This window comes from Brugia malayi, assembly GCF_000002995.4.
Source record: "Brugia malayi strain FR3 genome assembly, contig: Bm_016, whole genome shotgun sequence".
Lineage (NCBI taxonomy): Eukaryota > Metazoa > Nematoda > Chromadorea > Rhabditida > Onchocercidae > Brugia > Brugia malayi.
The window spans coordinates 19,544-42,487 of record NW_025062293.1 but is presented as its reverse complement, the minus strand read 5'-3'; the positions used below and the strand labels follow the sequence as shown (position 1 = coordinate 42,487).

At 26.4% G+C, this 22,944-nt stretch overlaps 3 protein-coding genes and 1 non-coding gene across 4 annotated transcripts; 2 read left to right on the top strand and 2 right to left on the bottom strand.

Moving 5' to 3' along the window:
* Positions 1-9,861: 9,861 nt before the first annotated feature.
* On the bottom strand, positions 9,862-10,128 carry Bm14332 (Uncharacterized protein; the record flags this gene model as incomplete). Its single annotated transcript, XM_043082859.1, has 2 exons — positions 9,862-9,951; positions 10,081-10,128. 2 exons carry the CDS (start codon positions 10,126-10,128, stop codon positions 9,862-9,864), a joined length of 138 nt encoding a protein of 45 aa, XP_042938793.1.
* Positions 10,129-12,229: 2,101 nt separating this feature from the next.
* Positions 12,230-13,402, bottom strand: Bm1112 (Uncharacterized protein; the record flags this gene model as incomplete). Its single annotated transcript, XM_043082858.1, has 2 exons — positions 12,230-12,340; positions 13,388-13,402. The coding sequence occupies 2 exons, from the start codon at positions 13,400-13,402 to the stop codon at positions 12,230-12,232; spliced, it is 126 nt and encodes a 41-aa protein (XP_042938792.1).
* Positions 13,403-16,142: 2,740 nt separating this feature from the next.
* Bm8282 (Uncharacterized protein) lies at positions 16,143-21,755 on the top strand (the record flags this gene model as incomplete). Its single annotated transcript, XM_043082857.1, has 10 exons — positions 16,143-16,155; positions 16,350-16,420; positions 16,846-16,914; positions 17,168-17,239; positions 17,319-17,398; positions 17,742-17,791; positions 17,979-18,036; positions 19,205-19,254; positions 19,662-19,791; positions 21,596-21,755. 10 exons carry the CDS (start codon positions 16,143-16,145, stop codon positions 21,753-21,755), a joined length of 753 nt encoding a protein of 250 aa, XP_042938791.1.
* Positions 21,756-22,214: 459 nt separating this feature from the next.
* Positions 22,215-22,289, top strand: Bm16847. Its single transcript, XR_006228119.1, has one exon. It is a non-coding gene; the product is annotated as a small nucleolar RNA Bm16847 (small nucleolar RNA).
* The last annotated feature ends 655 nt before the right edge of the window (positions 22,290-22,944 follow it).

Here is a 22,944-nt window from a genome sequence, read left to right as displayed (position 1 = left end):
GGAATACTTCCAAAAACTGTTTTGATCAGAAATCTACTGTTCGTTTGTGAATCAACCGAATTTTAAACATATGAATCATAACTCGGAGAAGTGATATAATGAATGACTTTCTTATGAATAAAGAGAAATTTCGCAGTTTACATTAAATTATTGTAATCTTAGCTTAGAAACTTTTTTCTCTTTTTCTAGAAAGCATTATACAGCCAGCACCAGTAACAATAAGTAATGCACCAAATATAGAAGGATCGAGATAATCAAGTTAGAAGTTTTCTAGATCTCTTTAAACTAATTAAAATTGATTGCATTTAAATTAGTTGATATTCAACTTAATTTGATTGAATTAGGTCGATTTCAAAGTTGGAATCATTTGCAAATTTTTTTCAAATATTTAATTATTTTTCAAAAACTCTGAAATCATTGAAAAATGTTCTCGCACAATTCAGTAATTACTTACACATAGTAAATTAGTATAACAACTTTTCATTTATTTAGCTTCTTTTCAACAAATTTATCATTCAAAGCTTTTGATCTACTGATAAATTTAAGCCAAGTCATTTACTGAGAAGACACTAAGCAAAATTGACTGGATAGTTTCACAAACTTCAAAATCATCCGAAAGTTCACATGGATCCGCACACAACGCCAAAAGTGGAAGTCAGTCAGCATAGAGTAGAAAAGATGAAAGATTTCGCCTCGACATATTTGTCGTGAAAAGTTGTCTGGTTGACTCGAATAGTTGCAATACAGTAGGAAGATTAATAAACCTTTATTTTTCTAGAACGTAATGTTAACAAACCGAGCAATAAAAAGAGAAGAAATTTATAAAAGAAAACCGCAGGAATTGAAATTGGTTAACCGAGTAATAATCGACCTTAAAGACAAATAATAATTGTAATTTTTTAGGATTGAATTTTATATGAGTGATAATTGGGCGTGTCTAAGATAAAAATGTGAAGAATCGGAAATGTTCATGAGAATTGAAAATTTATGATATGGGATTACATGTGTAATAAACCAAAAAAACTAGATTTAAAGAGAGATAATTTAAGATACTGTAGGATTGTTTTACGATGTCTGAAGAGTAGGAAGTGTCTAAAAAATTGAGAATTTACAATGTGAGAACTGAACGTATCTATGATGAAAATCACATGTAAAAAGTCTTAAGAAATTAGATTTATGTAGAGATAACTTATGATATTATGGGATTATTTTTAGATAGGAGTTTTCGTGATGTTATAATTCGCGACACTCCCAAAAAAGGAAGAGGAAGATATAACTTTGAGAGAGTGATTTTGAGGTATGTAGTTAAATGTATGGAGTTTAATAAGTGGGATTTCTTTAGTTTGGAATTGTGTGTGTGCTAATTCTGTAGGGAGAGTAGTGATGGTAGCTTGATTTGAACTTCGTTTTGGAGTATGATAAAAGACGGATTGAACTAACCTAAATTTCCACTTCAGAATGACAAAAATAGTTAATATTGTTACAATAATTATATAGGTAAAAATCAATTTCCAATGTGTTATCATATTTTCAAATTCTTCTTCTATCGGTAGAACAATTTCGTTGAATTTCCTTACCATTTGTTCGATAATTTCTTCTCTTTCTTCAGAAATTTCTTGCCAAAAGAGTTCATCCTTCATTTGATGTGGTATTGAATTAATTGTTTTTGGCTTTGAGTTAAGATTTCCAATTCTGCATTAATTCTTTCAATTTCAAACTTACTTATTAAATCTCCTTTGAATTCGATATTTTCGATTGTTGATTGTTCTGATTTGCAAGGAGCCACCATCAAATTTCCGTTAATTCTTTTAGCTATCACATCGTTTCTTTGAAGTATTAGTTTCGTGGCAAGGGTAGGATTGCTGATTGATAGCCATTTGGTCAAAAGTAATAGGTTATTTCTGTTTTGGCAACTTCTCTGCTGTGTTTCTTTGAGTTGTTGAAGGAATTCTTGTCTTAGTGAATCAGAAAGGTATTGAAGTTTTACATTTTCAGGATCGTACTTTCTATCCGGAGCCTTTTCCATCATTAAAATAGTTTATTTGTTATTCTTCGTTTGAATTTTGTAGTAGAGTTCGAGTCATTTTCAACGTCTAGTTCAATAACTATATCGCCCTGCATTAAAATTGGAGAGGTGAATCTACAAATTTTGGTGTTTAATACAGGGGGGTTTTTATCAATTATAAGCGATGCTTGTATTTCATCGATGATGAAGTGGTTGTTATACTTTGTAGCCTTGAATCTTCCGATCTTTCGATATAAACAATGATTGGTCGTATCATTGCTATTTCCATATGATAATGCTAGTATTCGTTATGCATTCACCCTTTTGTGTCGAACAGTCTTTTATATCTTCAAAGTTAGAGACTAACCCTCTTCCATCGTAGAGGAGAATTTCTCCTTGAGTTAATATGAAGTTTGACGTTGATTGACAGTTAACTCCTAACCATCCATAGGAGTATTGTATTTCCTTATTCGTTATCCATTGATTAGGAGAAGATTGAATTAGTCCAATTCCGTTCATTTGTTTTCGAACATTTAAATATCTGCAGAATTGTGAGGAAGTTGCGGTAGTAGACGTATGGTCTGATACTACCGATAGCGATATTCTGAGAAAAATTTTCGTGCATACAGTCCGTGTAATGTTGCTACATTTTATAGCTGGGTGCGTGTGTATACATCCACTTTGTGATATGTAGCATTTTTGTGAATAATTTCTTCACAATTCCATTTTTCAAGAATATTAAAGGGTACTCCAGCAATCCAATTACATCTATTGTTGGCTAATACCTGTCTTGGTATTAATGACATCATCGTTATTAATGATAAAGTTTTTACCAAAAAATTAAACTTGTCCTTTGCATAGACTGTAGTTTGTGATTTTTTAGCACTTCTGGTTCGTCGAGCAATGGGTTCTTCTAGTTCATCTTCCACTTTTTCTTCTTTATCTTCAGTAGCATCTATTTCCATAGGATAAAGCATATTTATTGATCGATCGATTTGTTTTCCATTCGGTAATTGTATTGTTGCACTCCTTATTTTTCCATCCCATCCTCAATTAATTTTTATTATCCTTGCCAATTTCCATACACCACGAGGTACTTCTGGTTCATTTAGTAATACTATCTCATTTTCATGTGGTACTCTTTTTTCTACTATTCTAGGTGATTTTAATTCTCTTTGTGTGCGTTCTCTAAGACTTGTAAGATATTCTTCTTTTCACAACTTCCAAAAGACATCTAATGTGGTAAGAGTGGTAGTCCAATACTTGATTAACTTATCTTTAGTCTTTATTGTATAAGGGGTATATTCATCTTGATCACTATCATAATTTATTGGTAGATCTAATGAAGCCATAGGTGATATAAAATCAATTGGACGAATGATTCTGTAGTCGTCAAACCCTACATAAGTTAATGGACGGGTATTAAGGATTCCTTCTATTTCAACTATTAATGTTATTAATTCTCCTTCCTTTAGAAGTTTTCTTCCTATTGCTCTTCTTAATGCCTTTTTTGTGAGTCCTATATGTCTTTCATATACACCACCGCCCCATGGTGCTCTTGGTATAGTATTTTTTCATATCATACCTTTTGTCGCCAAAAAATTAGCGTTTTCTTCCATAATAGTTTTGAATACCAGTTGAAATTGGCTAGCATTATCGCTTAATATTAATTTTGGATATCCACGTCGAGCGATAAATCTTCTTAAAACATGTGAGAAATTCTCGGCAGATAAATTCTCCGCCATTTCTAGATGCACCGCTTTGGTAGTGAAGCACGTAAAAAGTGCTATCCATCTTTTGACTAGACCAGTATTAGATTTGACTGAAAGAGGACCCATATAATCAAGGCTGACTTGTTCGAAGGTTCTGGATCGTTTTACTCGTGTTTCTGGTAAACTTGGCATCGCTGGTAGTTTAAACGAATATTATGAAAAAAAAAGTATTTAAATAGAAAAATATTAAATAAATGTTTCTTTCATAAATTGCATTATTCAATTTATTTTTGTTCAAATATCTAGTTTTTTTTACAAAAAAAAGAATTAATATTTTTCTTTTTTATAAAAATTTAATTTTCAAGTAGAATAATTGAAAATTGACAAATAGAATTGTAATTTAAGCACAATTAAATTCAGCTGTAAATATTTCTGCTAAAGTATGCAAAACACTTTACTACTCCATATGCATACAACGACGATTTGAAATAGATTAAAATTAAAATTAAACAAAATTATAAGTTATATTTAAAAATATATCTAATAAATAATGAAAGCTACAATAAGCCTATAAAATGTATTTTTTTTTTAGAAAAAAAAAACGAAAAAGCAAAAACCAATATGCAATAACGCAAAAATAAGATATAACAAAGAGATAAGACATTTTTTAGGAATGTTTATTTATTTTTTTTTTACTGGTATTTAAATAATATCAGTTATGATAAGATCATAATTGATAAAAATATGTGATACAAGTCTTGCAAATGTTATCGTGATAAGATATATTTATTTCTCACTTATCTATCTAGCATAGATATATGTAAGAATGTCAACAATGTAATTAATTTAACTCTAATGAAGCTATGTAAAATTTTTCTTAAATATAATATTTTTAAATATTTTTAATAATTTTATTAATTTGAAAGTAATAAATTGAAAGTGATAAAATAAGAGAGAAAAAAAGTATTTGCTAAGATTATCTGTGATCATCCAATGATCATTTATTGATTATTTTAAAACATTTCAGTGATATCAGTTTTTCAATCTTAGATTTTGATTGATTTATCCTTCAATTAGTATTTTGTTATACTTTTTTTTTTCTTTGCTTTATTTACTTTTATATTTTTCCTTTCCTTTTTTTTCTTTTTTTTTTAAGAAGAAAGCTAATCAATATTAAGTTAAAAAAGTTAAAAGACGAAAAAATATTAGAAGGAAATGAAATTTGAAGGATAAGTTTCAAAGAGCAAAGTAAAAAGAAAAAATTTGTAAAATTTTTTTTCTTGTAAAATTTTTTTGTAAAATTTTTTCTAATTTCTAAAATTTCAGTATATAAATAAATGACTGAGTGTTGTTAGTAATCCATGAATATATTATAATTATGAATAGAGATGTTAGCTTAATGTGAATTACTTATAGCTTATCACCTTGGTAATAATGGACAAGATCAGATTGATTGTTGGATATTTTTCTTGATAATGGCTATGCTTATTTATGTCTATGAAATATATATATATATATATATGATGGTTCTCTCTTAAATTTCTTTCAAACAATTGTTAATCTTTCTGAATCATTTCATCTTATATTTTAAGAGAGAAAAAAAAGAAAGGAAAAAAGAAAGAATCTGAGAAGTAATGAAAAATTTCTGCAATTTTTTTACATCTCTCTCTCTTTCTCTCTCTCTCTCTTAAAACATATCGTTTTTTTTTTTTCTTTCTTTCAAGAAATTATGAAAATTTTGAATTTCGATAAATGCAGAGAAATATTTAAGAAATTTCAAAAATTATTTAAGAATTTAAGAAAAAAATTAAAAGGACTGTTAAATATTTTATCTAAAGTAAGTTGTAGATAAGTTTACATTTGCTTGAATTGATTTTTCACAGTGCTGAAATGTTTACAAAATTATTTATTCTTTAAAAAAAAAAAGCACACTCATTCATCCATCGATATATATTTATTCTCGTCTATATTAAAACATTGAGGTAAAAAAATACAAAAAAAAAAAAAAAATACGATTAATTAATAAATTAATTTTGTAATCCTATGAAATAGTTAATAAAGAAAAGAAAAAATTGGATTAGGTTTGTTAAAAAGATTTACAAATTTTTTTATAAATTGCATATCAGATGTTTTGTTATTTACAACAAAAACTTTCAATGATAAATATTTTTTTAGTTTTAGTTTTTTATTGAATTTAGCTAAACATTGATGAATATATATATATATATATATATATATATATATATGATATATATATATATATATATATATATATATATATATATATATATATTATTGATAAATGTTTTAAAGAAATTTTTTAAACAAAACAATCAAAAGACCAAAATTAATTAATATCTCAATCAAATTGCTATGCTTGTTCGATTTGCTTCTTGATAAAAGTTCATATATTGTTCAGCTAGATAATTGCTGATAAGACTGTTATCACTTTAATCATCGATAAGATTATTATCACTTCAACCATTATCATCATTACGATAATGCTGATAAAGGAGATGACAATTTCTACTGCATCTAAATATTAATCTTCTGAAAAATGAAAAAAAAAAAGGATAATTTGATTAATTTTATAATTACTTATTAGAAAGCATTTGCTATATTCTAATGATAACATATCATAATTTAATCAGAAATGATATTTGTATTTATGTTAATATGAATTTCTCGATCTTAGCTCATTTTTTCTTTCTTTTAAAAGCTTTCCATTGCATACTCTTTCCGTATCTTGAGATTGCTAGCAATATGCCATCTGGCAGAAAATTTTTCCTTTTTTTTTCACCAAACTTTCTTTTTTTTTAAATTATGTTTAAAAACTTTTTGATGAAAATTTTACGAAATATTTTGATTTTATATTCTTTATTTAACCGTGCAATCAATATCTTTTATATTATCACTTCTTCAATTGTAATCAAACAATGGGAAAGAGATATCATTGTAAAATTTGTGACAAAAATTTTCATGAAAAAATTTTTAAATATAATTTTAGAAATAAAAATAATAATGAAAGAAAAATTTTTCCGGCCAATTATAAAATAGCAAATATGCCATCTGGTAGAATTTTTTTTCTTTATGATTGAAGCATAATTAATTAAATGATAACTGTTAATTATTAATTAATTAATTATTAATGTAAGTGAATATCCTTTCATTGTTTTAATCAATAAGTTAAGAATACGCAAATTTTACTTTATCCAAAAACTTTGAAAGTAAATATAATAATTTGATGGAAAATAAATTGAATAAAATCAAAATAACAATAAGCAGATATGAAAACATAAGAACTATTTATCTAATTATAATAATTTATACAATTATTAAACTAATAATTTTTAATAATTTTTAATAATAATTTTTAATAAATAAACAATATAAAAAATGTAAATGAAATATTCCACAACATATGAAATAGTTTACATTAAAAGTAAATCAAAAATAAATTATTTTGCAGAAAAAAAGAGAAAAAAAGGAGTGAAAAAGAAAATGCGATGCGGTAAAATGGAAAATTGCGCTACTGGTTTAAATTTCAATTTGTATTGTTGTTGAAATATTCCACCACATTTGGACGACTGACTAACTAACTTCTCAGCAAATGGCATAGCTTTGTAAATAATCGAAAGATTGTAGAATTGTGAGAGGAAAAGAATAGAATTCTACCATTTCATCCTATTTCAACAGTTGCTTCACGTCAAACATTCATTTTAGTGCTTTTCGGATTGTTAGAATTTGAGGGAAAGAAAGGCAGAAAAGATAAATTTATAGATATAATGATAAGCGAAAGAGAAGATGATAATCATTAAATGCAGCAGAGATAAGTCTAGAAATAATGATAAGCGAAAGGGAAGAAAATGATAAACATTGGATGTAGAAGAGATAAAACTAGAAATAATGATAAGAGAAAGAAAAAATGATAAACATTGAATGTAGAAGAGATAAAACTAGATATAGTGATAAGCGAAAGAGAAGAAAATGACAATCATTAAATGCAGAAGAGATAAGCCTAGAAATAATGATAAGAGAAAGAAAAGAAAATGATAAACATTGAATGTAGAAGAGATAAACCTATAGATATAATGATAAGAGAAAGAAAGGAAACTGATAAAGATTGAATGTAGAAGAGATAAGCCTAGATAACGATAATCAATTAGTGATATTAAGAAGTAGTAATGCAGAGGGAAGTGATTAGAGAATTATCAATGATCAATGAATGTTAAAGTGTTGATAGCAGCAAAAGTTGTTGCAGTAATAACATCCGTTACAAATGCTTTTTACTTTTATCTTCCTTTCTTTCTTCTTTTTTTTTTAAATAAATTTGAGTTAAACAAAAAAAACTTAGTAATTAAAGATTAGCAATATGGCACATCTTAAGCTTTTGAAAATCATTGGTCGTTTCCATATCAACCTATTATCACACATTACAAATTAACAGAAAGTATTCTGTGTCTGTGTGCGTGTGTATGTATAGGTGTGTTCTAATGTTTGAAGAAATCATTCGAATAATTGCAAAATTTATGTGTGTAAGACGAGAATCATAGTAAGTTGTTTCTTAATCGATTTAAGTTTAATTAACAACTGACATCAGAAAAATTTTCAAAAGAAACGTGTATTATAATCATTTCTCCCTTATCATATCACTTTATTATTATATTAGCATTTAAGCACATCACACCTAATGATTTGATGCTAACATTCATTCATCATTTAAGCATCATAAAATTTACATCGTTAAATTTTAAGCCAATATTAGCTAATAGTTCATATATCTATGCAAATGTTAATGTTTACAGAAAGGAATGGAAATATTACATCAACAAAAATTACGAGATAAACAAAAACGAATATGGCAATAAAAGCAAATCAAATCATATCAATAAAAATACTCGAACAATAAGTACCATTTCTAGTTTACCTGTTCAATTGAAAGATTCTCCAACTATTTCAAATACTCAAACTATCATAGATCATTCCTCTCCACGGATTAAATTATTGAAATTTCATTCTTTACAAAAACAAAATTTAGCTCTGCAAAAAAGTAAAGTTTAATGGAATTAATGAAAATGTATCTAGCAGTAATGATAGAGTTATTGCAAGCGAAAATTATTCATTTGTTAATATTTTTTATTCATTTATAATATTTTTTTTTTTTTTTGCGATACTTCGGATGGAAATAATTATAACATTACAATTGATTGTATTTGAATCTGAAGTTTGAATTTTCACTAAAGATGAAATTATATGGAATGAAACAAAAGTTAAGTAATGCATTGAATATTTACCGGCCATTAGTGAAAAAATTAAGTAAAAAATTCTGAAACTATATTATTACAAAATATTATCAATTTGGAAAAATTTATACTGTCATCCACTTTGTTTTTTTAGAGAGCACTGAAGACTTCAATTTTTAAAAAATTCAAATTAATTGAAGTGACAACCAGTAAATGAAACTAATTAGAACCTTCAAGATTCAATTTTATTTCATTAAAGATGAAATTTTCAGCTTCATTTTTTTTTGTTCAAGTAATGCTGAAAAAGTAAACAGTACTAACTTAGGTTTAGATTTATTTGACCATGTTAATACCTCGGATAGAAACAGCAATTTGTGGAATTTTACGCTTACTCTCGAAGTCCTCTGTTTTTGGCGTACTTCAGAGAGAGTGCAAATTTGCCCGCTATAATAGTATGAAACTCTTAAATGATCTTTACTTATGTTATTGATCAGAGTACAAAATTTAATAACAAATAATATCATACGGATACCATTTTCAATAAATGTTGATATAAGACAAAGACGTACAACATGAGGTAGAAAATGTTTTGTATGCTCTGAAATTTTGTATGCTCAAGATCTGAAATTGTAAATGAAATAAACGAATGAGTACCTACCATTTTAAAGTCATAAAATTTTTGAAGCATACAAAGCATTTTCACTTACTTTTTTAATTTATGACTTATGAAAGATTAGCTTTTCTGTGTTTATTTTTCGTCACTTTATAATCACATATTTCTTTTATGCTGAACACCAAAAAAGGAAAAAAAAATAGACTTATCTGAATGCAAAAATTATATAAACAATATAGAAGATAGATCATAATTCCTGATCATAATTCCTGTCTTTTACTAACTCCATCAATTAAATGTTCCGAAAAAAAAACATACATCATCTGCTCTCAGAAATCCACGTTGCCCATCTATCCGAAATTGATCCATCTTTGGAATCTGAAAATAATCAATTACATAAAAAACAGAACCTTATCAATAAAATTAATTTTCAACCGAAATATAGCTGAAAGTTTTTAAAAATATTCATTTAAAAAATACCCTTCTCGATAGAATTAAAAAACATACATAATAATTATATGGATAATATACGATACAAATTACGTACGCTTGCATAGCTTTATGATTGCTAATCGCATTAACATCTTTAGATCATATATTGGCGTTAATTCGATAAGCAAATTTATCTGAAAAATTATTTCGGCTATATTACGCATACATCGTTTGATTCGATGTCTGCGTAATTGACGTGTTTACTCAAAATCAAGTGATTTGGTGAACAGTATATCATAACTCAAATTTACTACACGATGACATTTGAACACGTCAATTACTATACAATGACCACACCATATACCGAATCAAACGAAGTTTTCTCAGACGACAACCTCTCCATATTTGATGTACAAATGAAACTGTTTTGGACCTTTACTTAAATTAATTTCATACAATGCTTTCTTTTCCTCTTTCAATATTTCTCATCATTTTCTTTGATGAATTTTAAATACTTTTAATTTTTAGATGTTGTTAATCTTACTGATTAAAACTGAATATAGTATTAATACGAACAATTTTTTTCTAATGTGGTAAATCTAATATGGAAGCTTTAAAAATAAAATATTATGGCCTAAAAAATGGGAGAGAGAAAGTAAAACTTCATTGTAAATCATTAATTTTATAATCCTCGAAATAATTTTATAATTGAAATTTATAATCCAATGTTATGTCAAAGCAATTTATTACATAAAAATTAATCACATAATTATTTTTCAACTTTCTTTACGTAATTAAGCATATATTTATTTTCCCTTTCACACTTTTTTTCATTTCCACCCCTTTCTTTTATTTCATTTTTAGAATTTCAGAAAATGCTTATTTCACTGAAATAAGAATTTGAAATAGTTACAAGGTGTCATCATGCATTAATAGAATTAAAACAAATTGAAATACTAAGAAAATTTATGAAAATAAGCAGTATAGAAAGAAAATTCAAGATTCTTTTTAATATCATAATATTAGTTTAGTAAAACAATGGAGAGTTTTTAATTATTCAATTTTTGATAGCAATTTTCAAATTGAAGCTAAATTAAAATGTTAATTTAATTCAGCCGTCTAATTAAATGTTTAAAACTATCAATACTTTCAAATATCTTTAAACGAAAAAAACAAAATTTAAATTTAACAAAGATTTTAAAGATAAAAATAATGCTATGAGCAATCAATATATCTTACCAAATTATAAACGTTACAAATTAACTTGTTACACATAGAGAAAAGTTTAATAATAGAATTTACAATTAATTACTTATAATAGAAAATTAAATATGATAGCAAAAGAAAAAAAAGTGGAACCAAATGCAAAATATTTGAATTATATCGGGAATTCCATTCCTGTAACTCAAAATCACCAGCTATTTAAAGAGCCATACAGTCTTCATAAGGTTTTGTTTACGATGCGCAAATATACCATAACATTTACCATCAATAAGTACCTAAAACTTTCCACTAAACTCTAATTTTAGTCCTCAATAAAAAAAAAAAAAAAAAATAATTTTGAGGACCAATAACTGAAATTTACCATATTTCTGTGCAATAAATAAGTATAATTTGTTAATTTACTCATTGCAATTCTGTCTTATTCAAGAATAGTCTGAAATTTTCACTTACAAATAAATAATGATTCATTTTGAATAAAACAATAGCAAAGTTCAGGTTATAAGAAAACTTCTTGCAAAAAAAAGGTCGAAAATTCTTGCCAAATGGCATTTATGTAGGAAATTAATAACTATATAATTTTGCAAGTATTATAAATTAATAAAAGATTTCACATTTAAAAATTCTACGTAATCTATAAATATCATCATTTTCGTCAATATTAAGTTAGGCTTAATATCAATTACCTGAATGGAATAGGGTGTATGTAAATGATACGGCAACAAAATCCTTCTTAAATGGTAATATTCCTTCACATCTTTCCTGTCCCCAAATGTCACCAATTTGTGCACTGCGTATTACCTCCAAGATAATGGTAAGTTAGATAATTTTTACAAAAACGTAAAAAGAAAGAACTGAAAATAAATAAAATTGAAATGTATTGAAAATAAAAATGTCTAAAATTAAAAAATGATATTATTTTATTCCAAAATTTTCTGCATAAGGGTAGAAAAGAAGAATAAATTTTAAAAATTAAAAATTAGCAATTAGTAATTTAAAAGACCTACTTTTCCTTAAAACTGGGTTGAAGTGAAATAGAATATCCCATTTCTTGATACAAAGTCAATCTCGAAACATTCACCTTTCGGAATATAATAGAAGTAAATTCGTTCGTCTGTAATATATAGTTGATATATTTCAACGAAATATCAAATGTTATTAATTTATTTTAATTTTTTCTATTAACTTATCTTCAATTTGTCCTTAATATCATTTCCAATTAACTATAAAAAATTTAATAAATACACAAAATTTTTGATACCCTGAATTATTCAATTTATTTGAAAAAAAAAATATAAAATTAATAAATAATCAAAGAAAGAAAATAATGAAAAAAAAATTACATAGTTATATAAATATCTAAAAGTAAATTAAACTTTGACCTTTAAAAATCTTAATTCATTAATTGAATTAATTGGAATTATGAAAAATTACTTCGTTCGACAAAAAAAAAGTACATAAAATGGAACAGAATAAATAATAAATAGAAACAAAATACAAATGAATAATGCAAATAACCTATTATTGTGCAATAATTTTTATTCTTTTTTTGAAAAAAAATAGCCTATGCCATTTTTTTCAAAACATTAGCAAATTTTTTTTACTGCAAAATATTACTGTCGCTGTTATTAGTCACTTAAAAGTTTCAATTCTTTTTTTTTGGCCTTTTTTTTTGGAAAACTAGCCAATTTTGATAAACAATGCGCTTTCAATAAATTACGATATATCTTGATAAATTAGTAAAAACAAATTTAGGTATGAATTCGAATCTAAATTAAAAAAAGAAAAAACTTCAGGCTGACCCTCAAACAAAAAAAAAGATGAAAAATGAAACAGAAATAATTTCTCATTAAATTAACATATTATTAACTAATGAATTTATTACTAACGATAAGAATTGTGATAAGAATTGATATATAAAAATCAATGTCGATATTTTATTAAATAAAAATATAATTGCTAATATCAAGATATAAGATATTACAGACTGTAAACTTTAAGAAATCAATTATTCTGAATCATAAATTAATCAATCGATAGATTTTATATGATAATATAAAATCATAATTTTATGATAAATGATAATTTGCCAGTTTTTAGATTACACTCGGAAATTATATTTCAAAAAATAAAGTATAATATCGACCACCCCAATGCATACCTTTCCATGAAACATTCCCGCGAATGGCTAAATATTCCACTGAATTGACATTATACGAGTTTTATAAATATGAAGCTCTTTTTGATTATCAAAAATTTCCAATTTATCCTTGTGAATTCCTATACGAAGATCAAAATTGTCGCCTTTTTAAAGGGATTAGATGATTTTTCTTCTTTACCCCATTTACCACTCTAAAACAATTTTATGTAAATAAAAATAAAACAATTATTAATTAATTCAAATTAATTCCTAGATTATTATTCATTGCAATATAAGATCCGATATTTCAGCACATTCGAACAGCACTGATAATAATAATATGAGACAATTCTTCTTTCCCTTTTTTTTCTCTCTCTCCCTCTCTGTACTTTCTCTTTCTCTTGATAAAACAAAATTATAAAATATTTTGTTTTATAAAATATTACAATAATTATTAAAAACTAATCATTTCTAATACCTATGTAATGAAATATTTCATCCAATGCAATATTTAATGAAATAATTAAAATATTTTATGTGAAAAATAACGACTTAAAATCAATCAATTTTATTTGTCACCTAATAATTTTAAATTTCTGATTACTAATATCTAGTTTTTCGTCTCATTTATTATTATATTAAATATATTTTCTATTTTTTATCATTTCGAAACAGCAAAAATCACTTTAATGGATTGATTAACTATGCATTAAATGGCTACGAAATATTAAATAATAAATGAAAGAATGATGATATATTCATTCTATTAGAGGAAATTTTTTCCCATTTCTTTTTTCAGAAAAGAAAAATTTCCCATTCTGTTTTAAACATTTCAATTTAATAGTCATATATATACATCTTTCGAAGTTAAAAAATGATCAAAGAAATCAAATTTGTCTTATAATATTCTTGAACTTGCAATGTGGGATAATTTGATAAACTTTTCTCATCTTATCATTTGACAATATACGGAGATTTTTTCCGAAATAAAACTTTTCATGTTTTTCATTTTTTCTTTATTATAAAAATAGTTTTAAAAAATTGCTGAAAATAATCATTAATCAATGATGTAAGCAAATTTGAGAATAAGTTACAATCATCTTAACTCACTTATTTAAAAATTTAACAATATATCAATTCTATCTAGAGGTGTAGAATTCAGTTATTGAAAAGTTTCTTTAAAAATATAGAGAAAATTATTGGAGAGTAACTGGAGAGAGAGGGAGAGGTATTATGATTACAAAAAGGAAAAGTTAATCAAAATTTATTTTGAAGTTTGGCAAATTTTTGTACTGAAATGAAATAGCTGCAATGTTGTGAGTTAGCAGGAAACCAAGAAGAATAAAACTGCAAAGGAAAGGCAGAATCAGAGGGGAAGAGAAGAGAGAAAAAGAAGAAAGATTGACAATATAAATTGATTGTAAAGAAAAAATAATTGATAAATATTTCAAATATAATGAATAGATAGAATGGGAGACACAGAGAGTAAAAGGCAGTAAGGAAGTGAAAAAGTTAACGAGATTTGAGACAGAGAGAAAGTATACTTTGTTTTCTTTAATTTTCAAAATAAGACATTACATAGATATGAATCATTTTATAAATGATCAATGGTTGTTGTCAATTAAAAAATGAGAAAAGAACAAAAGGTTGAAGTCAATTTGAAAAAAGACGAAAAAACAAGTCCAAAAATTACAAAGTACCAATAAAAGAAAAAGTACAAAAAAAAATTCTTTTAAAAAAAATTTATCTTGCAAAATTTTTATTTTACATGAATTACCTTGCAGAATGTAGTCTTGTTGTAAATTAACTGAGTAAAGATTTTGAAAAGATTTGGGTTGATAAATAACTGGGTGAAGGATGCAAAATAATTAAATAATGATTATAAAAGTTAGAAAGTGGAATTGGTTTAAAGCAAAGAAGCAAAAAATAAAAGAATTTAGTTTCAATAACACACAAGGATTTGATGAAATTTTTGGGTTAAATTTACAAAATACTTAGATAAAATTATATATGCTACAACAATTTTTGATGCTTGTATTTCATTTCGAAAAAATCACTTCTTTTTTTATTTGAGAATAAATTTTATTACCAAATTAAATACTATAAAATAAATAAGCTTTTGTTTGAATGTATGGTATAATTTTAATATTAGCTTCATAATTTTAAGGTTGTTTCAACTGTAGAGTTGCATAAAAGTAAAATAATAACGTTTTTTTTTTTTTTTTTTCCTTTTTCTTAAAAAAGAAGGCATGGATAAGTTTCAATATTGAATACTTTATTTTCTTCATTAAGTTAAAGATTATGAAAGTGAAAATCTGAATTGCTTTAAAGCAAATGAAGTGAAAGAAATTAATTAATTTGATTTCAAACAGTATTTATATTCATTTATTAAATTTTTTATTGTTATACATTTTTAATTGCAGGAAATAATGTATCTTATTTTATGAATTTTTTAATTATTTTCTAGTATTAGCAAATAATTCATTCGTATTTTCCCAAATTTATGAATAAAAAATATTGATTGTTCCTTCCTTAAACTTCCTCATAAATTTATACAGGGGGACTTTTTTTTACGCGAATGTCTACCACAAGAGCGAAAGAAATTTTTTCTTTTCAATATCTGTTCGACATGATCCAAGCGATTTCATAGCAACCAACTCTCTTATTTCATGGAATAGCGTGACACAGTGGCGAATCTGATAATGTGGTTGTAGGTGAGTGGCGCATGACTGCATTTTGTGTAGGGTGAGCGTTATTTGACAGAGGTCATAGTTGTATGAGTCAATTTGGTTAGACTTGGCGACATTGCTAGACTGCATGTGCTGATTTTTCAGAAGAATTGTGTTCTTAGAAACGATGAAAATATTATGTGATAAGATAAAAGCTTAAAGTGATGCATTTTTCTTTTTCTACTAGTAAATGAAAAATATTAAGGTGAAATATGTCAGCTGCGGATGGTAAGCAGCTGCATTGCTTATCGCAGGAGTTGGTACTGGTAGTACCAATGTGATGTATGAAGGTGATCTAACAGATAATAGTATTCCGGACATGCAGGTACATTTTACTTATTATTTGGTAGAATATAAATCATCAAGTTATGCTATGTCTTCCAGTGAAAGGAATGAATAGACAGCTCATAGAGTTTTTTTTTTTTTTTTTTTTTGAAATACATATTTGTATATAGTTTTATTTTTAAATAATAATATAAGTGTACTTTGTTTAACTGGGTAGAGAGTTAGTAGTTATATTTTAATATATTCATATTGTATTTAGCTAATTTTTCCTTCCAGTCTTTTAGTTTATTAGTATTAGTTAAACCATGTGCTTGATTTATTAAAGATTGATTCTCATTCATCGAACAAAATTCAGGTTTTCGAAAAAAATTCACATTTCCTTTCTTTATCAATATTTTGCATAGTAATATATGTTTTCCATTTATGGCGCTAATTTGATTCGTGATACGTCATCATATTTTATAGAACATAACAAAGAAGAACGACATTTTGCCACTGTGGGGCAATACGCAGACAATGAATTTAAATGCTTTGGTATTGGAGAATATTATCCAATGCATTTATTACAAAAATTACCTTGCGGAAACTATAGGATTTCAACAACTTACAGAAGAAATTTATTACAGTATAAGTTGTTTTATATTGTAACATATGTAAAGCAAACTATTCCGTTATCTTTTTTGTTTTCATCATCATTGAGTAACTGCAATTTCGTACACGGTTATAATGTAGTTTTTTTTTTTATGCTAATAACAGCTCATTTCAGGTGAGACATCTTGAACCCTAGGAGCGCGGTACACGGAAAACACAAGGGATAACCGCATGTGCGGCGGGATCAGTTGCATTCCTTCTTTTCCTGGTATTTCACATCTTCTTTAATTGAAAACTTAATAAACTATATAAACATAATCATCTTATATACGCAAGTTAATCTCTAGGTGAGAGGTGTTGGTGCTGGTGGAGTGGTGAGTACGGCATTCTGTCTTCTTTATAAACTTTTCACTATTCGGCTCTCCAGGTATGGATAAAACGTAACTCACTAAAAAACCATACCTGGTTTTGTAAATCATTGTAAGTTTCAGTGGATTTTCATTTGTGTTATCATCAACTGTTTTATAATATATTTTAAATTCATTTTCTTGCATTTTCTTTCTAGTAATTTTGCTTATAATTTAACATATGTGCAGTAACATTTTGTGAGTTTGTCAGTTTAAATTTCAGTTTATATTTGAGCATTACTAATTGTTAGTAATGCTTCAGTGAGATAATGTAAGTAACTGTTATTATGGCTCTGGTTTTTTCAACATTGGGCACTATTGCTAAGCATTTGAAAGTCTGTTTGATTCATCGTAGAATTTTAGGAAACAGCTGGTTAGTATGATTAACAACAGCGATTCACCGTACATACGAGGTATTGATTTCATGTACATCCGATTTTGTCAATCACCACAAGATTTATGTGCCTGGATAGTCAGTATGAAGATATGCTTATGCATATGCATATTTGTTTCTGTAAATACATATGACGATTGGATTTTTTTTATTTTTTCTATATAATATAGTTCTTGATTATTAAAAAAATTATCTATTTATTCTAGGGGCAGATCAAGAGAAGAATGTGGCACAGTGTTTTTTACTGATGTCCAAAAGCATTCAGTAACAAACTTAAGGAAAGAAATCGACCGGAATGCAATATCAGAAGCTCATTCTGAGCCGAAATAACATTAAGGAGAAGAGTATTACAAAAGAAAAGACATATATTGATTCCCAAAGACTGGAGCAGTATACTATTGTTTAAATTTTTAGTAAATTCATAGGAATAAATCGAACTCTCCCTTAAAACATTAACTATGAACAAATCACAAATACACTCGATTTATCAAATATTTGCAGAAATCACTTATTAATTTCATTTATGTCAAAAGTCCTTATCAATTCGCCCATTTCATAATGTATTATTGGATCGAATTGTATGTTTTCATATTTAAATATCTTATTTGCAGATTTTAATTCAGTGTTAACAAAAAATTTATCAATGATGAAATTTGATGCATAAATGAATTTTCTCAAAAATATACTTTTTAAATTAATAAAATAACTTATTCAGTTAATTATATAAGTAAGAAGAATTTATAAACCTTTATCAGTAATATTAAAGTATCTTATTAATATATGTAAATTTTTTGTTTTAATTTTTTTTTTTTAAATAGAAAATGTTTTATTTTTTTAAAAAAACAGAATTTTTTTTGTATATAGAAATTATTTTTCGTTTTAATTTCAATTTAATTTCAATTGTTTATTTTTTTTCCGAAGAAAAAAATTCCCAAAATAAAAAATTAAACTCGAAATTTTTAAAATAAAGTTCTTGTTCCTAGTTTTGAAAATACTTCAAACCTCTAAAGAGTTCCTTTATCATCTTTCTAGAAACGAACACAAGCAAGGCAACAATGACTCTTGTAATCAACCAATTATCGCTTACACAATAAATAAGTCGCCACCTTTCAACCTCTCCAATTATATCCAATATTTTATTCCAATACTATGCTGCAAGTCAGAAGGATTCTGCAACGTTTTTTCTGGATACTGTAGAGTGAGGCACGTGTATTGTAATATGCCGCTTGATAAGTTTAAGTAGGGATAGGAGTTAGCGTGGTTATTCGTTGTGAGTTTAGGGAGTGTATGTAATACTTTTTGATGTGATTTATATAAAATATCTAGTTAATTTCAAAAGTGGTTTGCTGTGTATCCCTGGTTTTTTGCTTAATTTAATACAAAGAAGTTGTTTATTAGATTTTGTTTACTAAGAATTGTTTATTTTTTTTAGGACTAGCGAGAACGAGCTGTGGGATATCGCCTATGTCGACGTGCTATCGAGTTAGCACAATGTTTCTATAGTAGGCAACTCCTGATAATATATCGATACCATAATACTTTAAAGTTTTACGAACAACTTGGATTCATGGTATCATCAGATGAATTTAGAGATGCTGGTTACATTTGACTTACTATAAAACCTTGCAAATAAAAAATTGCTGTGAATTTCTCAGTACATAATCCATTGAGCATAATGTATCGACATTGTAATCTGTAATGATGGGACTGAATCATTTGTACCTTTATATCTGTATTAATACTACATGTTTGGTATTTATTTTGGCGATAATCGAAGAATTTAATAATTTTGTTGTACTTTTTAATATATTTTATTATATTACAGTACTTTTGTCCATCTTTTAGACAGTTATATTACTTTAAATGTATTTTTTTTTTTCTTTTTGCAGACGATGTTTTATTTTCCACGTCGAATGAAGTTACCTACATTGCATTTGACGGTGCTGATTGTAAATATACACCAGGTGATTGCTTTGATCCGGCTGTTATGACGAGAATAAAACTATCATGTCATTCAAGGTTGATTATTTTTATGATTAATGTATACTTAGTTTTCAAATTTTCTTCCTTTTTGCAAATTCATTTTGGTCAAAATAAATTCAAGGTTGATAAGGTTTTTTCTGCTTTTTAGGTTAATAAGTGAGATTCACTTAAATTGACACAGATCGAATACCTTCACCTTTTTTTTTTTTTTTTTTTTGTTTTAGATCGAGTATCTTAAACTTGAAATCGAGTATCTCAAACCAAATATGTTACTCTTGCATTCAACGATTACTCACATGGCCAAATAATCTCCAGCTCAAAATATCAAATATTACGTTTTTTAAAATGAAATACATGGAAACAGATTAGACACAAGATGTTCCTAGACTAGTCCATCTGCAACACTTGCCAGAAGAAAGTGTCATTGGTTGTTTACTAATTCGAATTTATAAAGAATGCACTCGAGCAACTTTAGCATAAAATTTTGCACGAAGTAAACAAAAAATTTTTTGGTCTTAATAGTTTGGGAAAAATTGAATACTGGCTATTATGAAGAGATCGATGAAGTTTGGAGACTTTTTTTACACAAATATTATGATGTGTAGAGTAGTATGTTTGAAATTAGAGAAGCGAATAGAAGTAAGCATTTTTGTTGTTTTAATGATGCCAACTGTATTTGATAAAATAATGGTAATGTTTATACTATTAAGCTTTACTTTTCAGTATTATGAAGTGTATTAACTGATATATTTATTACATTCTGTATATTTTGTCATATGTTGACTAGATCTATGTTGCTTGTGATATGGGCGTAATAATGGGTCGTAGTGTTGATGGTTTTGCAAAATTTTTTGCGCTGCCGAACTTTGCCCTCATTTGCATTCTCCTTTATCAAAACTGGCGACTTACTTTCCGATGAGTAACTCTTTTTTGCAAGGATTTACGCTTTCTGAAATTTCAAATGGTAAGCCAGTTTTTCTAGAACTTTCGTATTAATATGCACATTATTACTTTTTTTACAGACTATAAAGCTTTTGCAACCACCACTTCCTTTACTGAACTCAAATTATGGATGTTTGCGAGCTACTGTCTTTTGAAGAGATGTTGTAGAAATAAAAAACTAGTAGTTGTAAGAAGACTTGTAAATTAGTGGCCTGCATTTAGAAAATGTAAATAAGATTAATAGTTGTCTAGAAAGGTTCTCTACATAAATGTTAAGAACTTCAACATAATTTGTCGTTTTTTATGTAGAAACTATTGATCTTGAAAAAGCAAATTTATAATTATTCTTACTACTCCTATGCACTCTTATGCTACTGATCTTAGCTTCCTTCTAGCTTCTCATATTTTAACAAATTTATTGGTCATCGTACCTTTATTGGTCAATTGAGATTGGTAACAGTTATGCTGGTGGTAACTGTTAACAAGTTATGATGACTTTTTGTAATTTCATTCAGAAATTAATAGAATGTGACATATGGCATATTTTTAGTTATTACTTTTTTGAAGTTAATGGAATCTGTATTTTTTGGTCCTGAAGCAGTACAGTTCATATGCTTGATTTCTTGTTTTTCCGTCTTTAACATACAAATAACTATTTAAAACTAATGCAGTTGTAATGAACATAACAAAGTCATTGAATCCGTTAAAATGACAGGTGGCGAAAGGAATCTTTTGCTGCTATAAGTCGAGAATTAAGATCTATTAAAGTTATGTGACAATGTCGATCTGCTTAGTGTTAAAAAGATTGTGAAAAAAAAAAAAGATTCCTAGTGTTTGTAAAAATATATTTAAATGATTTAATAAGATTTGCAGAACTCAGATGATCCAAGTTATTTAGTGCAACATCGTTTGATCAAATTCCAGAACTTTTGGATGATATTATAATTCTCGATTACTGTTCATTTGGTGACAGTGTCGATATTAATATTTGGATTGGACCATCAGAAAATGTATCATCTCAGTATTTCGATCCAAAAAATAACATATTTGCCAAATAGTTTGTTAATGAACACAGATTTTTTTTTTCTTTTTGGTGACAGTTTTATAGGAGGAGATTAAGAAAATTTAAGCATTCAAGTTTTTACGAATAATACATGCTACTGAAACTGAAAATGTATACCCTCAATAGGATGGGTTTTTGACCAATACCAGTCAGGTTTGCCTTATCATTTATTGTTAAAAATAGAATAATCTTATATATTTTAATTTATATTTAGCGTAAGCTTGTTAGTGGATCTAAACATTATTCACCGCTTTCCTGATGTTCCTGCTTTACGGAATCGTTCTCAGTTATTATTAAATTAAACAGTTAAATTGATTTCTCTTATCAATTATTGCATTTATCCAATGCTTTCTATATTAGTTTCAATTTTTTTTTCTTTTCTATCAAACGCAAAAAAACATTAAAGCAATTTTTGGTTTGATTTTTTTTAAATATATATTGAAATGAGTTTGTGGATAAAACTAATAAGCTTATGAATATAAGGGCATTAATAATGTTAGATATAATAGAACTTATCAATTAATTAGTTTGTAAATATTAAAACTGATAAATTTATGCAATCATTCGTAGTAAATTAAATAAAATTAACACAGGTAATTTTGTAGTTAATTTTCGATTGTTTAATTAAAGATTTAACTGTATAATTAAAATATCCAGTCTAAATAACCATATAAGTTTATTCGAAAGTTTTCAAGTAAAAAAGGAAAAAATTTACCAGAAATAGATAAACTTAAGAAATTTATTGAAACTTCTATTACGAGTCTCCTTTTGTTTTTTTTTCCTTTGAAATTGCAACAAAAATTATTTCTCAAAAAAATTAACGATTAAAGTAATTTTATTGGTATTTAACACATTTGAAACACATTTGAAAAACTTTAAATGAAATTGCTTTATCTTAATTATTACATTATAAAAAGGGAATAAAATTCAAAATTTAGACAATAAATTATAATTGACATAGAAACCTAAGAATATTATATTTATTTCAAACAAAATACTATTTTATTTAATTCAGTTATCAGAGTGATATATCATTGGATAATTTGTAACATTTTTTGTTAAAAATATGATAAACGTAGAACAAATTGGTGGTAACATTATTCGATTTTATTGAAAAATGTTTAAAAATTTGAATAATAAATTTACGCATGTTGCTCTTAGCCTTGATGAGGTAAGTAATTTCA